Source organism: Echinops telfairi, unplaced genomic scaffold (assembly GCF_000313985.2).
Source record: "Echinops telfairi isolate 266 unplaced genomic scaffold, ASM31398v2 ScPeMD7_7468;HRSCAF=8506_0, whole genome shotgun sequence".
Taxonomy (NCBI): Eukaryota; Metazoa; Chordata; class Mammalia; order Afrosoricida; family Tenrecidae; genus Echinops; species Echinops telfairi.
In genome coordinates this window covers 17796071-17809933 of record NW_022111369.1, presented here as the reverse complement: position 1 = coordinate 17809933, position 13863 = coordinate 17796071, and the positions used below count along the sequence as shown (strand labels likewise).

The window sequence follows — 13863 nt, the reverse complement described above, 5'->3', positions numbered from 1 at the left end:
TGCAAGGGAAATAGCTTAGGTTTGATTTTTTTCCCTTTATTGTGTCTTTGCAGTGTGCACCTGGGCAGTTACCTACTAGCTTTAAGTTAAACTTTCCTACGAATAAATTGAGGCATTTGGAAAAGATGATCCAGGGATTTTACCAGCTTACCTCATCTTTCCCAGATACTCTAAGGATTTTAATTCATTGGGTTTTAGTTTAAAAAATCATACACTTTGAGGGCTGAGAGATCTCCCAAAATTCACTGCCATTAGTCAATTCTGACTCACAGAGACGCTGTCAAACAGGGTAGCACTTCCCCTGGTGGTTTTGAACTGCTGACCTTTTGGTTAGGCACCCAACTGTTAACCCTCTATACCACGAGGGTTCCTCCTGAGAGAACTTAGACATCAGATTTCACTTTAAAAACTTCCCCCAAACACCAATGATTGGTCCTAAATACTGTGACTTGCCTGCCTTATTACTCCTCGTATTGTTCAAGATAAAGGAGCCCTACTGGCATAGTGGTAATGCGTTGGGCTGCTAACTGCAAGGTCAGCAGTTTGAAACCACTAGGAGCTCTGCAGGAGAAAGAGGAGTCTTTCTGCTCCCGTAAAGATGTACGGTCTCAGAAACCCAGAGTCAGTTCTACTCTCATCTATCAAGTTGCTATGAGTTAGTGTTGACTTTATGACAGTGAGTTCAAGATAACTGTACGTAATAAAAGAACCAAGTTAGAGTGGCTTGAACAAGTAGTTTTGAATTTATCATACGACAGGTCATTGGAAAGAAGTGATCCAGGACTAATGGGGAATCTTTTTTTTTTTTTCCTAATGTGGAATCTTAAGAGATCTGCTTTCCTTAAGCTCAGTCTCTCTTACTTGTGACTTTTATCCTTACGCATATCTCACTTCATGCTTCAAAGATGGCTATTCCACTCCCACTCCCGCCCCCTGGCTCCAGGAAGAAGGAAAAGGAAGGACAAGGAACAATAGAGTATGCCTCCTTTGTAAGAGCTCTCTTCAGTGTGACTGACAGGTCCTCTGTCGTAGGAATCCCCTGGCTGTCAGGAAAGCTGGCCAATAGTGTTCTTCAATGGACGTTTTGACACTGAACAGAACGGTTTCTGTTAGTCTGTGTGAAGAGACTAAGAGATTGTCACACCCCTTAATCCTTGAGGTCAGCCATGACAAACAGTTCACAGATCATAACAGAACTTTGACTTATACATTGAATTGCACTATTAACTCAAGTGAGATGCATTCCTAATAACTCTCTAACAAAAGACACGAGAGTGGTGAGTAAGTGATGCTGATTGTAAGATGCAGGAATAATAGCAGCGCTCTGTGCACACATGCGAGGGAATCCAGTGTAAGGCCAGCAGATGTTTCCTGAGAAGGTCCAGAAAGTACATCGTTTAGGCTTTGAGGGCCATATGGTTTCTGTTGGACCTACTCAGCTCCGCATGAATGCAGAGATAGGCAATATATTAACAAATCAGTGTGACTGTGTTTCCAAAACTGTTGTTTACAAAAACAGCTAGTGGACTGGATTGATTTGCCTCCAGGCCGTAATTTGCTAATGCCTGATCTAGATTGTCTGCAAGATTAAAAAAAAAAAAAGATTTAAACTAGGATATCTAAGGCGTATCCCAAGAGGCAGAGCGTTCCTAACCAAATCATCTGTTTGAGGCCTGGCTGCAGAGCACTGCAGCAATGCCATTCTAGGTCAAGCGCTGACATTGAAGGAGAGTCTTGGCAGTGGGTGGCCTGTCACAGCCACCAGGGCAGATGGAATTACACTCTGCTTGAGTTCAGTATTTGGCGTACTGGATTATTCTTCAGAGACCTATGCCTGATAAAGTCAGTCTGCTTACTACAGGGATCCTCTTTAGGCAGCAAAGAACATATTTTCCTGAATGGAAGCAATGGATGGAGTGTCCAAATGTCCATGTTTGAGCTGTTAAGAAACACCTTTGGGACCATAGAAAACCATCAGAAGGGTCGCCTTAGAGACGAATCCTACATGCTAATGCCTTGTTTCTCTAGTTCATAGATAATATATTGAATAGCTATGTATTCTGAGCGAAACAAGGGGCCTAGTTCTGTGCTCAGTGCTTTCAGGACCATGTGTCCTAACAGACTCTCTTGCACACCAGGAGACCAAAGAGAAGCATTGCTTCATGGGCACGGTACAAGGGTCGAAACGATTCACCCAGAGGCAGCCTGGGTTTTCGTTCTGGCTCCGAATATAGCCCCTAAGCCTGACTTTTCTTTCCAATTTGCAGATATAAGGCATACCATGGAAAATTGGTGTGATAATTAAATATCAAATATTTTTGGCACACAGTGAGCGGGTACTCAAAACTGTTAGTTGCATGTATTTTATATGCTTCAAAAATCAGAACCCGCACACTCTGTGGCTTAGTTTCCTTTACAAGGAATACTGTGGTTTGTCCTTCCGTGGGAGCCAGTGGAAACTTCCTCTGCTACTGCATACAAGAGCTCCTCCAAAGCACCTTTGCATGAGAGAGATGGTGTCTTTCCAGAACAACAAGGCACGTCTCAAAGTCCACACAGCACTGAAAATGCTCTTTCCCCAACAAATGCACATTAACTCAGAGCCGTGGAATGCCCTTTCCCGTGCCGCTGAGTGTGTTTTGATTTACCTAACAGATAGTTTGTGGGAAGGCCCAGTCCCCTACCATAGGCTTCTGCTGGGTGGCCTCACATTACTGTGATTACCAGACTTGTAAGAAAGGCGCAGATCGGGAAAGGAATATGCAAAACCAGAACATACAATAGGGCTCCTTTGGGAAGAGTCACGAGGAAAATCCAAGCATTCCCCAAGAGAGCTCCTGTCTTGCTCTGTAGTTCATAGGCATACTTTAAAAGGTGGCCATGATGATTGCATTTTTCCCCCAGGACATTTGTGGTCCTTCATATTGGTACTCATGCACGAGAAAAACTTTACATCCTCCCCCATCCTAACTCTTCTGTTCTGGCGTGAACGTGCGTTTAAGGGTTCTCGGACAAGCTCTTAGAATGGATCTTGGATCCAATGGGCTTGGATCACCGCACAGCCCGCATCATGCCTGCATCCACGTGTGTTCTTCAGTCAAAAGTGAAGTGCATGCCACAATCCTACTTTTTTTTATTGCTTGTACACCTGATAGGAGCTCTGGTGGTGAAGCAGGTTACTGCATTGCTTGCTAGCCACATGAGTGGCAGTTCAAACCCACCAGCCAGTCCTCAAGAGGAAGAAGAAGCCACCTGCCCCTGTAAAGATGTGCAGAAGTGAAAATCCCAGGCAGCAGTTCAACTCTGTTCTATAGTGACACATGAGTCAGACTTGGCTTCATGGCAGTGAGGTTGGTTCTGGATTTTTAAAGTCATCTGATAGGGAGCTAAGTCCTTTTGTTGAAACTGCCTGCCACGAGTTTTGGAAATTGTTAAGAATTCAGAGGTACCAACACTGATTTTTCTAGAAAGTGAGATCACACAATTTGTAGTTGGTAGGCGTGAGATTCGCTTAGCCTGCATGGGGCAGTTACATAAGGAAGCGAGCCATGCCATCAGTTGCTGTGAACTTAAATCTTTGGAAGAATCTCAGAATTCGGGATGTTGCCCCTTCCTCCCAGAACCATGATCTCTCCCCACACCGTTCCCAGACAATCTGATTTCATCTCAGTGAAAAAAATTGCAGCTGACATCCTCCTGGGTAACGCACACTGAAAATACTGAAGATTTGAAGACTGCGTGCTGGCAAAGACAAGCACAGCATTGCTCGTGATGGACTCTGTAAACGATGTCCCTCTGAAAAAATGCTGTTGGGCTGCTCGTCTGATGCCATTGCCAATGTCAAACAGCAGGATGTTGAGGTTGCATGATCTTACCTCAGCTTCCTCGCTTGAACTCAGCAATTCCTAGAACTTTTCTGTTGTCCCAGCAGATTCCATCTTGCCTTTCATTTTCAGATGCAGCTGTTTGTACTGCTCACAGGGGGCGGATGGAGGCGCCCCCCCACCCCACCCCCGCTCTCAGAGTTTCTGACTCATTGGGGAACACACTTTGAGAAGCATCCCCCCTTCCAAATTTAGGCAGTGACTGAGTGAACCCTGCCCCCTCGCCCCCTTTCAATGAGCACTTTGCTTCTCTGCCATTTTCTTTAAGTAATTTAGCAAATCAGCGAAGTCTGCTTCCAGTAATCACGGTGGCTGTTGACAGCAGCTGTCAAAATTAGAACAGGGTTTTTCTAAGGTTAGAGTAAGATTCTCATATTAGCATCACCCACATGCAAGTTCCTACAACCGGAGATTGAATGTGTCTTTGGGAAGGGGGTTGGCTGAGTAGTACTGTGGCTGCTAATTTTTGTTTTTGTTATTATGTTTGCTTCCAGGAAATTCAGCTGCAGTCTGGACTGAAGGCCAATACAGATGTCCAGGGCGGTCTGGCTATTGATATTTCAGGTTCAATGGAGTTTAGTCTGTGGTATCGTGAGTCTAAAACCCGAGTCAAAAACCGGTAAGCATTATATGTATCATGCTCGGTGCACATTTAAAGAATCTTCTGATGTCTCAAAATTTGTACTTTTAATTTATCATCATGAAATCAGAGTTGGAAGTGATCATAGGAAAGCGTTCTGTCTGTTTGTGTGTGTGTTAGGTGCTGTCAGAGCAGTTTGTCTCCTAGTGGCCTGATGGGCACCTTTATGAAAGACTGCCCAGGCCTGTGCCAGCAACCCCGTTCTACAAAATACTCTTTATTGTGGATTGGGTGAAGGTTTTCAGAGCAGGTCATTCATTTTCCTTTCAACAATTCATACATTTTGTTTCCTCTCAGTGCCCTCAGTGGACCATCACTAATTCTGCTTTCTCCCTGTTTCCATTCCTCCTTTCTTCGAACCCAGGGGTCCTCAAACTATGGCCCGCGGGCCCCATGCGGCCCGCCGAGGACATTTATCCAGCCTACTGGGTGCTTTTGCTCTATTTATGTTTTTACTTCAAAATAAGGTATGTGCTGTGTGCATAGGAATTTGTTCATAGTTTTTTTTTCAAACTATAGTCCGGCCCTCCAACGGTCTGAGGGGCAGTGAATTGGCCCCCTGTTTAAAAAGTTTGAGGACCCCTGTTCTAACCCTCTTAACTTTGACATTGGGTAAGTGCTGCTCTTTTGATTTTACATGGGTGATTATTTTACCACAGGGGTGAGTTCTATTCCAGACCTGGAGGGTGATTAAGGGATATACTCCTGGGACCTTGCTTCTTTCTAACCAGTAAACTTGGCCTTTGATGATGTTGATTTCTGTTCCATATGTTTCTCCCACTCTTTCCAGGACGTTCTAAAGTGATCCTTTTCAGAGTAGCTGACGTGGTAGCCAGGCACCATCTAGTTCTTCTGGTCTCAGGATTGCAGAGACGGATGCTTTCATGTTCCAGTAGTGCACTGGACTAATTGTTTCCATTGTCTTTCAATTTTCATTACTCTTCTTTCCTCTAGAGGGGAAGAGACTAATGGTTGGACCTTCCATGGCTGCTCACAAACTTTTAAGACTGTATTAGGAGGTAGAACGTTGTCTTTGTGAACGATGTAATGCCAACAGATGTTGATGGCCCCCTGATGGTTCCTGATCTCTCAGGCCTTTGTAGCTTATTCCCGCAAGGAGTCTGGTTATGCCTAAAATGTATTCATAACGTGACCTTCTTTGTGTGCTACCACATTCTTGGATATATTTGTAGCAAAGATAAATACACATACACATCTCTCCCTTGTTGACACCCACCTCCATAGCTAATTATGCGTAGGAGGACTTCCCATTCTAGTGGAAAGCTTCTTGGAGAGGCGAGAAGCGTCTTGTTCTTAAATCTCTCCACACACTGCATGACCTGTAAGTCTGGCATGCTGCTGTAGTAGTTAACATGCTGTCAGGGAAGGCTGCGTGGAAGCTGACTTTTTGCTTACCTCTCTTATTGGGATTTATAACCTTTCCTTTTTTGCTGTCTTCTGTGGAGGCGGTCAAAAAACACAATCAGTTTTGTTAAAAATTCTTAAGCATTCCTCAAACCCATTGCCATTGAGTAAATTCTGGCTCATAGTGATCCTACAGGACAGAGTAGAATTGTCCCCGTGGGTTTCCAAGACTGTCAATCTGCACAGGAGTAAAGAGGCTCATCTGTATCCCCCAGAATGCCTGTGTATTCAATCTATGACACTTCTGGTTAGCAGCCTCATGTGCAACTCACTATGCCACCATGGTGCCTTTAAATGTGAGACGTCTTCACATTTTCATTAGCATTTCTTTTTCCAAACAAGCTCTTCATAAGTCCTTTAGTTTTTCCCCCTGACATATGTTGTGGAGATCAAAGGAAAGCATTTTATTCTGAACATGAAATAATATCTCTGAATCTGTGGAATAATCAAAAGTATTTTCTCCTGTTTGTTATAGAGCTAAAGAAAAGGAAATGCAAATGTAATTTATTTTCACCTTTCTAGATATCTACAAGTTTGGTGGGGGATGGGGTGGGGCAGGGCTAAAAAGAGATACGTGATACAATTTAAGCTTTGATTCATTTTGAATTAGGAACACAACCACTGAAAACACTCAAAAGACAGCACTTTAATCTGAAAGGAGGCCCACAGTATTACTTGAGGTAACCAGAGGAGAAACCAAACTGGCCGAATGAGGACCCAGCCATACAAGGAGGCTGCCAATCATTCCTGGGAATGCCCAGGTCTTCTCATTCGGTTTCTCCGCAAGCTCTTTGCAGCCTCCGTGTGCAGTTTAGGGCTTCCCACTGGATCGGTCATGCTTCTCTTCTTCCTGAAGTCTTTTCTGGTCAGAAGTTGGCCCAAGTTTAACCGAACTGAATTCCTTGAAGGGAGAACGAATAAGAGCAACCATTCTGCAAATTAAACTCTGCAAATTAAAAAGGACGCAGCGTCTTTCAGAATCTACCAGGAGCCACACTTTATCCAAATCTCCTCTCTCTCTCTCTCTCTTTTTAAATGTGTCCATTAATTCATTTAAAAGTACATCTTAAGCTTTTGCCGAATATATGATATTATAGATAATAGGAGAGAGTCAGGATCAAGAACACATGAGCTCTGACCTACTTGTACACTGATAGGAGTTTTAAGCTGCACAACAAAATCCAGTAGTACATCTATCAAAAACACCTAGGAATCTGAAATAATTGTTGAAATAATAAGCCACTGCTTTACTTAAAATACACAATTAAATTATGATGGTCCTGGAGGTAGGGTTTTTGGGATTATTTATCCTCTTGATTATTATCCAAGCCATATTTCTGAGCCAATCCAATCTGTCTAGTCCATCCTTTCTATTATCACTAGTATATGTACCAGCAGGTGACCTGCTGGGCTGCTAACTGCAAAGTCAGCAGTTCAAACATGAGTAGCTCCATGGGAGAAAGAGGAGGCTGATGTACTTCCTGGGAAGACATACTTCCTGGGAGCCCCCTTGGGGCAGGTGTGCTCTGGCCGTGGGGTTACTAGGCGTCAGAGTCAGCTCAGTGGCAGTGGGTTTGGCCTTCGGCCTTCCTGGGGCACCCACAGTTTATGCCCACTCTAGAAACTGTTCCTTGTAACATCATATTTTTCAAATATTTCAGAAGCCACAGTTTGCTGTTTCTAGAGATTTCTCGGGGGAAATAATGACTATGGAATTAACATAGCTACGTAGAATTGCCAACAGACAGATACTTACCCCGCAAATTGTTAGAGACACCAACTCCCTTCTGAGTGAATTTAGACATCCTTTTAAAACAACTCAATGGCTCTGACCTCCAGAGAGGATGGGGTTCCAGGTGTGTCTGTACCTGGGCCCTTGGTATCTTCGCACCAGACAGTACCTGAAAGGTACGTCGTTCCTACATCTAGAGTTGAAGCCTGGGGAAGGAGTTGGAGATGAGCAAATTCCTGCTGTCCAGTGCCGGGGATGACCCAAGTCTCGGTGACCACTGAGCACATTCTGATCACCTATCAGCCCTTTGTTTCCTCCTGTGAAACGATAGCTATTACTCCACCTACATGAAAGCGCCATTTTAATAGGGTTGGGGTATTTTCTCTCTTTTTTTTAAACTCCTAAATCTTTAGGGTGGCTGTGGTTGTAACTGGTGACATCACAGTGGACTCCTCTTTTGTGAAAACGGGCCTGGAAATCAGCGGGGAGACAGAAACCGGGCTGGAGTTCATCTCAACAGTGCAGTTTTCTCAGTACCCATTCTTAGTTTGCATGCAGATGGACAAGGACGCGGTTCCCTTCAGGTAAGGAGTGCTCCTGGAGTGGCCCAGGTATCCGTAGCTCAGCAGGAATTTGCACTCAGCTGTGAGTATTGGAGTATATTACTAGAAGAAAATGTAATAAGCCAGTTGGGTGAAAATGTTGCTTTGAATAAATGCTAAGGCTAAAGAAAATCAGTTTCTACGATACAAAGAAAGTCTGACGTTCCTGTGATTCTGGAAATATCCCTTTTTTGAATCCAGAGATTATCAATGGAACAAATGAATTTGATTTAGCAAAGGAATTGCCACATGATTTCAACACAAAATATCGATCCACGTTTACTGTACCTTCACAATTGTTTTCTGGATAGAAAGTTCCCAGCAACATACCTGACGATTCATCTACCATCGTTTAAGGGCCCAGAGATGAATTTTCATTCCCAGATATTCCATGAATGCATAACTTGACTTTTTTAAGTTTCAAGTAACTCTCGAGAATATAGATTTTTGAATTAAAAAAACAAAAACAAAAAACTACTTGTAGTGGAATTTTTAATGTTCAAAAAAATCCACACAAAAAACAAATGTATAACTGGCCATGTAACATCCCTGATATTTCTTCTACTCTAGAGCCTAACTCTGATCTGAGCAGTGCCCACTGGATCGGTAACCAGTATTGGCAATGATACAGTCACATGGGGCTCCAAGGACGAGTAGAATGCTTCGGCTCTGGGTAGTGTGGATTCTTCTTTCCACAGTAGTTGTAGAGGTCTTCTTGACACACATGGGGCAAGTTGTAGGCTTAAAGCAACAAGCCTCACTGTTGCCACAGCTTCTTCTTTGACAAATAGGCTAGAATCAAACACTTCATTTTCTGAGCTATGATTCATGTAAAGAATGTTATACACACACATTCACATACATACACACAGGTATGCTTCATTTTTCTGGCATAAAATACTTCCCGCTGTAGTTAGAAGACTAAACTGCCACTAACTTATACTAATTATGTTGAGAAAAGCCTTTATTTGAAAGCAACAACTCCCAATGATGAAAATGCCGTGAATAGCAGCCCAGCTACCTTGCTGTCTGGTCGTGTCCCGTATTTTACTTGGGCCAGAATTCTGGGACTGTGTCCCTGTCAGCATTCCCAGCCTACGTCCAGTTACATGGGGTGCTCATTCCAACGGGGAGGGCTCCCAAGGTGGGGCTTCTGGAATGAGGGGTGGGAGACACAGCAAGGCCTGCAAAGCTTAACAGCCTGTCCCGAGAGAACCATGAGGAATTCAGTCCTCCCTTAGAGAACATTGTGGGCAGGAGGCTGCTGTCCCAATCATGGGTAGTGTGTCTGTTAGTAGGAAAAGCAATGGGGAAAGAACATCTGTCTATTTGTCTATTTGTGGCCAGGGAAGCTGGTCATCTTCAGGACCTGTATGACTATCTTATCTCAAGGTGCTTGGCACAATGAATCTGTAGTGCCTACTCAACTTGTGTGCTTTCTCATTGTCATGCAGGCAGTTTGAGACAAAATATGAAAGGCTGTCCACAGGCAAAGGTTATGTGCTTCGGAAGAGGAAAGAAAGGCTGGTCACAGGATCCGAATTCCCTCTGCACCAAGAGAACTCTGATATGTGCAAGTTGGTGTTTGCCCCTGAACCGGAGACGGCGTCCAATGGCTGGTTTTGAGCCTCATCTCTGATCCTTGGCTTGAATCCGTCTCCCTGCAAGGGATAGCGTGTGACACGTGTATGTCCTAGCTCTGTGAGAGCACAGTGTTTACATATTTACCTGTATTTAAGATTTTTGTAAAAGCTTTGAACAACCTGAAATGTTAAAATTTGGACCTATTCGATATGGTGTCATTTTGAATTCATACATGCGACACTTTTAGCTAAATTAGTAGTTTTTTGTACCAGTCTTAAATCCCATTTGATATACTGAGAATAGTTTTGCTCTAAGAACAAAACATTGTTTGTAAAAAAAACAACAACAAAACACTCAGAAGATGCTTTTTGTTTAACAATTTTCAACCAATGTATATGAAGACCCTTTTTTTGACAGAACATTAAATGTGACTTGATTTCTACCATATATGTTGCTTAATCATATAAGGGGAAAAATAAAACAAAACAAGCTTTTCTTGTTCTTTTCGGGATTTGGGGGTTTTAAAAGACTTTTGTCATTCAACTTTAGGAAGGAATAATTCTGCCTTCTGTTAGTAATTTCATTAAGTATTACATAACAGGTGCTCAGAATCAGGACACGCAATATCACTTGTCTTTTTATGGATGATGGGGTCAGACTTCTAGAGAAAAAAAAAGCCGTTCCATCTTCTTCCTCCAGCACGGTAAAAAAAAAAAATTTTTTTTTTAAAATATTGATGCTTGCAAAATTAACTTCAGAAACTCCATGTGATTTCTTTTATTCTGTGTTCCTTTGAGCCTGTGGTGTAGTACCGTGTCCTTTGTAAAGGACAGACCCACATAGATACACATGTGTATCTTTGCCTCTCTTGTTTTGTGATGGAGTTTGCAGTCTTTTCGCTACAATCACAGATCTAATTTAATCTAGCTTTAGAAAATTGATGGATTAAGGTTTCTGAAAAGGAGAAATCAGGAAAGAATGCCTTTCTTTGTACAAATTGAAAGGACCCTGTCACACATTATCACTTATTTATTAATAGACAGACACATGTTTATAGTGACAAACCCGTGATGGGTACTTGTCCGTCCATAGACCTATGTGGTATAACACTCAGAGAACACATCATCAGCTGTAAATTGAAAATGAAATGTCATGAAATAAACATGTGGAAGTTCTATTGAATTCCTTTTTGCCTTTCATTAATTTGAATGCTACAATATTTCTCCTTTCCTGCCATGTCTGAGCCCAGGTCCGTGGAAGCCTCTGCAGCTTTGAAGAACAGGCCAGATTTCCTGCATGGAACAGGCCAGCGTTTTGTAGAAAAAGGTCACTGAAGATCGCAGAAAATCTTTGAAGCATCTGTAAGCTTAAAAATAAGCTATGACCATATATACTCGAGTGTAAGCCAACCTGAATATCCGCCGAGATATTTTACCACAATGACTGCACTAAAAATGTATTGAAAAACTTGGCTTATACTCGAGTATACACGGTACGCCATTTTCATAACCCTCAGGCCCAGCATTCTCACTGTTAATATAATTCCAAGGGAGGAGGGACTCCCAAACTAGGAAAGGCAGGTGCAGTATTATCTGCCTCACCGGCTGAGAAGGCTGCTCTTAGTTGGCATCAAGTTACCAGTGAGTTATGGCAACCCGGTGTGTACAGAATAGAGCTGCTTCATTGGGTCTTCAAGGGTGGCCGTTTGGAAGCTGACAGCCAGATTTGTCTCCCAAGTGCATGTGGGTGGGTTTGAGTCACCCAGCTTTGGGCTAGTAGACAAGTGCTTACCTGTTTGCACCACTCAGGGGCTACAATTCAGAGAATATGGACCCATAAATAACCTAAAATAAAACTCAATGTCAATGAGTTGGGTAAGATTCATAGGGACATTATAGGGCAAGGTAGAACTGGCCCTGTGAGGTTCTGAGACTATAACTCTTTGTGGAAGTAGAAAGCCTCCTCTTTCTACCTCAGAGCTTTTGGTGGTTTTGAACTGCCGACCTTACGATTATAGTAGTAAGCGAATCTCATATGCCCCAAATGAACAAGGTGCCGGAAGGAGAAGGAAAACATTAACTCAGGATAGAAATTTCAGAGGGATAGAGTAGCACTTCATATTTTTAAATGACATATTGGAGCCCAAAATGTTACCATAACCCTCATTGGCAGTCTTCTGTTTCTGACCATATCATGGTTACTAATGGAAATCCCAACCAGCTTTGTCTTCTGCAAAGGCATCTGTCTGAAAACCACACAAGCCCCTTGGCCTCAGTCCATGGGCATCACTTCTCCACAGTCAACTCCTTTCCTCAAGCCTGGAGGAGAGAGTCCAGCTGTCTTTCTTCTCGGGGGTACACTGTCACTGCGTCACTTGTTAGTGTTTTGTCCACGACAGCTCTCTTTGATCATGACTGCTCTTTCAATCTGACCAATCAAAAGCTTGTTAGAGCTTGAATCTAGCCATTGTTCCGAGGAGCTCTCTGCTCCCATGACAAGGCGAACACTCTCAGAAACTCATCGGGGCAGTTCTACTCTGTCTATCGGGCTGCTATTTGTTGAAACGGACTTGGAGACAGCGAGTTGAGCGATTCCTGAGTGCTTACTGCGTGCTAAATATTCACTCATTTAATTCTCATAGCCACTGTATTTAGTCAGTAGAATTATTATTCCCATATTAGAGAACAGCATTGTCCAATCGAAATGAATGAGCCGCATAGTAATTTGAAGTTTCTAGGGATCTCTTTAAAAAAAAAAAAGAACTTAAACAGATGAAAGTAACTTCAATAATGTATTTCATGTCACTGACTAGATCAAAAATGTTATTAGCGTGCTACTAATATAAACAATAAATGGGCTGGAGGGGAAGATTGAGTCTACAAAACCTGATGTGTACTTTACATAACCCACTGCTGTCAAGATGACTCCAAATAACAGAGAACCAGCGGACCAAGTGAAACTGCCCAAGACAGTCTCTAAGGCTGTACACCTTTGGATAAGAAGATTGCCACCTTCTTGCCATAATTTTTGCTTTCAGGGTAGCTCATGCATTCAAACTGCTCGCCTTCTGGTCCAGAGTCAAGCACTTTAACCACAAAACCACCAGTCTCTTTTTTAACCACCCCCTGTCCTCTCAAAGTCTCCTGTTTTTCTCTGTGCTGACTTCCCCCATCTCCATGAGTGTTCTTTTTCCTTTAGGGCAGGCGTGAATGTGGAGTACAAATGTGCAATCCCAGGCCACACCCTCCCTGCCCCCCCACTGCCTTGTTGACATCTGCAGTGTGGCGAATTATTTAATTTAATTCTGCAATCCATCGTCTCTAACTCTGCCCAAATGAGTGCCTTGCTGATGCTGTTGTCATTAGGTACTGCTGAGTCAGTTCCAACCCATAGCAACTTTTGCACAAGAGAGTGAAACATTGCCCTCGGCGTTATGCTTGAGCCCTTGTGGCAGGCACGGCGCCAGCCCATCTCCTCGAGGACCTTCTTTTTGTGCAGATCCCTCTGAGTTTGTAAAACTATGCAAGTCTGAGGGGCTTGTAGCTTCCCCAGGGATTGGATAGTGTACCTCTACAACTGTGTGCTGCACTGCATTAGATGGGGTTCTCTAGAGAAGCAAATGTCAGTCATGCTTGTCTGTATCATTGCGTAGCTGGTTATATGTTGGGCTGCTAACCACAAGGTCAACAGCTCGAAACAATCAGCTGCTTTGAGAGAGAAAGATGAGGCTTGCTACTATTGTTTGTAAAAATACAGTCTCAGAAACTCTCAAATGCAGTTATACTCTCTCTGATAGAGTTGTCATGAGTCAGAATCCACTCGATGGCAGCGCGGGTTTGGGGAGGTGCACAAAAAGAGATTGATATCAAGAAGTCGCTCACCCAGTTGTTGGCTTTTCAGTGGCATCCATCCAGTCGGCTCTAAAGCCGAGCCACCCTGTGCATAACAGAAACGGAACCTTTTCCCCTTGATCATGATGTCACCACTGGTGTAGTT

The 13863-nt window shown here is 43.2% G+C and overlaps 1 protein-coding gene across 1 annotated transcript in view; it reads left to right on the top strand.

Moving 5' to 3' along the window:
* LOC101659831 (microsomal triglyceride transfer protein) overlaps nucleotides 1–11049 on the top strand; it is a 55511-nt gene extending 44462 nt beyond the window's left edge. Inside the window, exons 15-17 of the mRNA XM_004703439.2 lie at nucleotides 4379–4503; nucleotides 8095–8265; nucleotides 9738–11049. Of these exons, the coding sequence (XP_004703496.1) occupies nucleotides 4379–4503; nucleotides 8095–8265; nucleotides 9738–9909 (468 nt within the window). The 3' untranslated portion in view covers nucleotides 9910–11049. The remainder of the gene's footprint in view (nucleotides 1–4378; nucleotides 4504–8094; nucleotides 8266–9737) is intronic.
* The last annotated feature ends 2814 nt before the right edge of the window (nucleotides 11050–13863 follow it).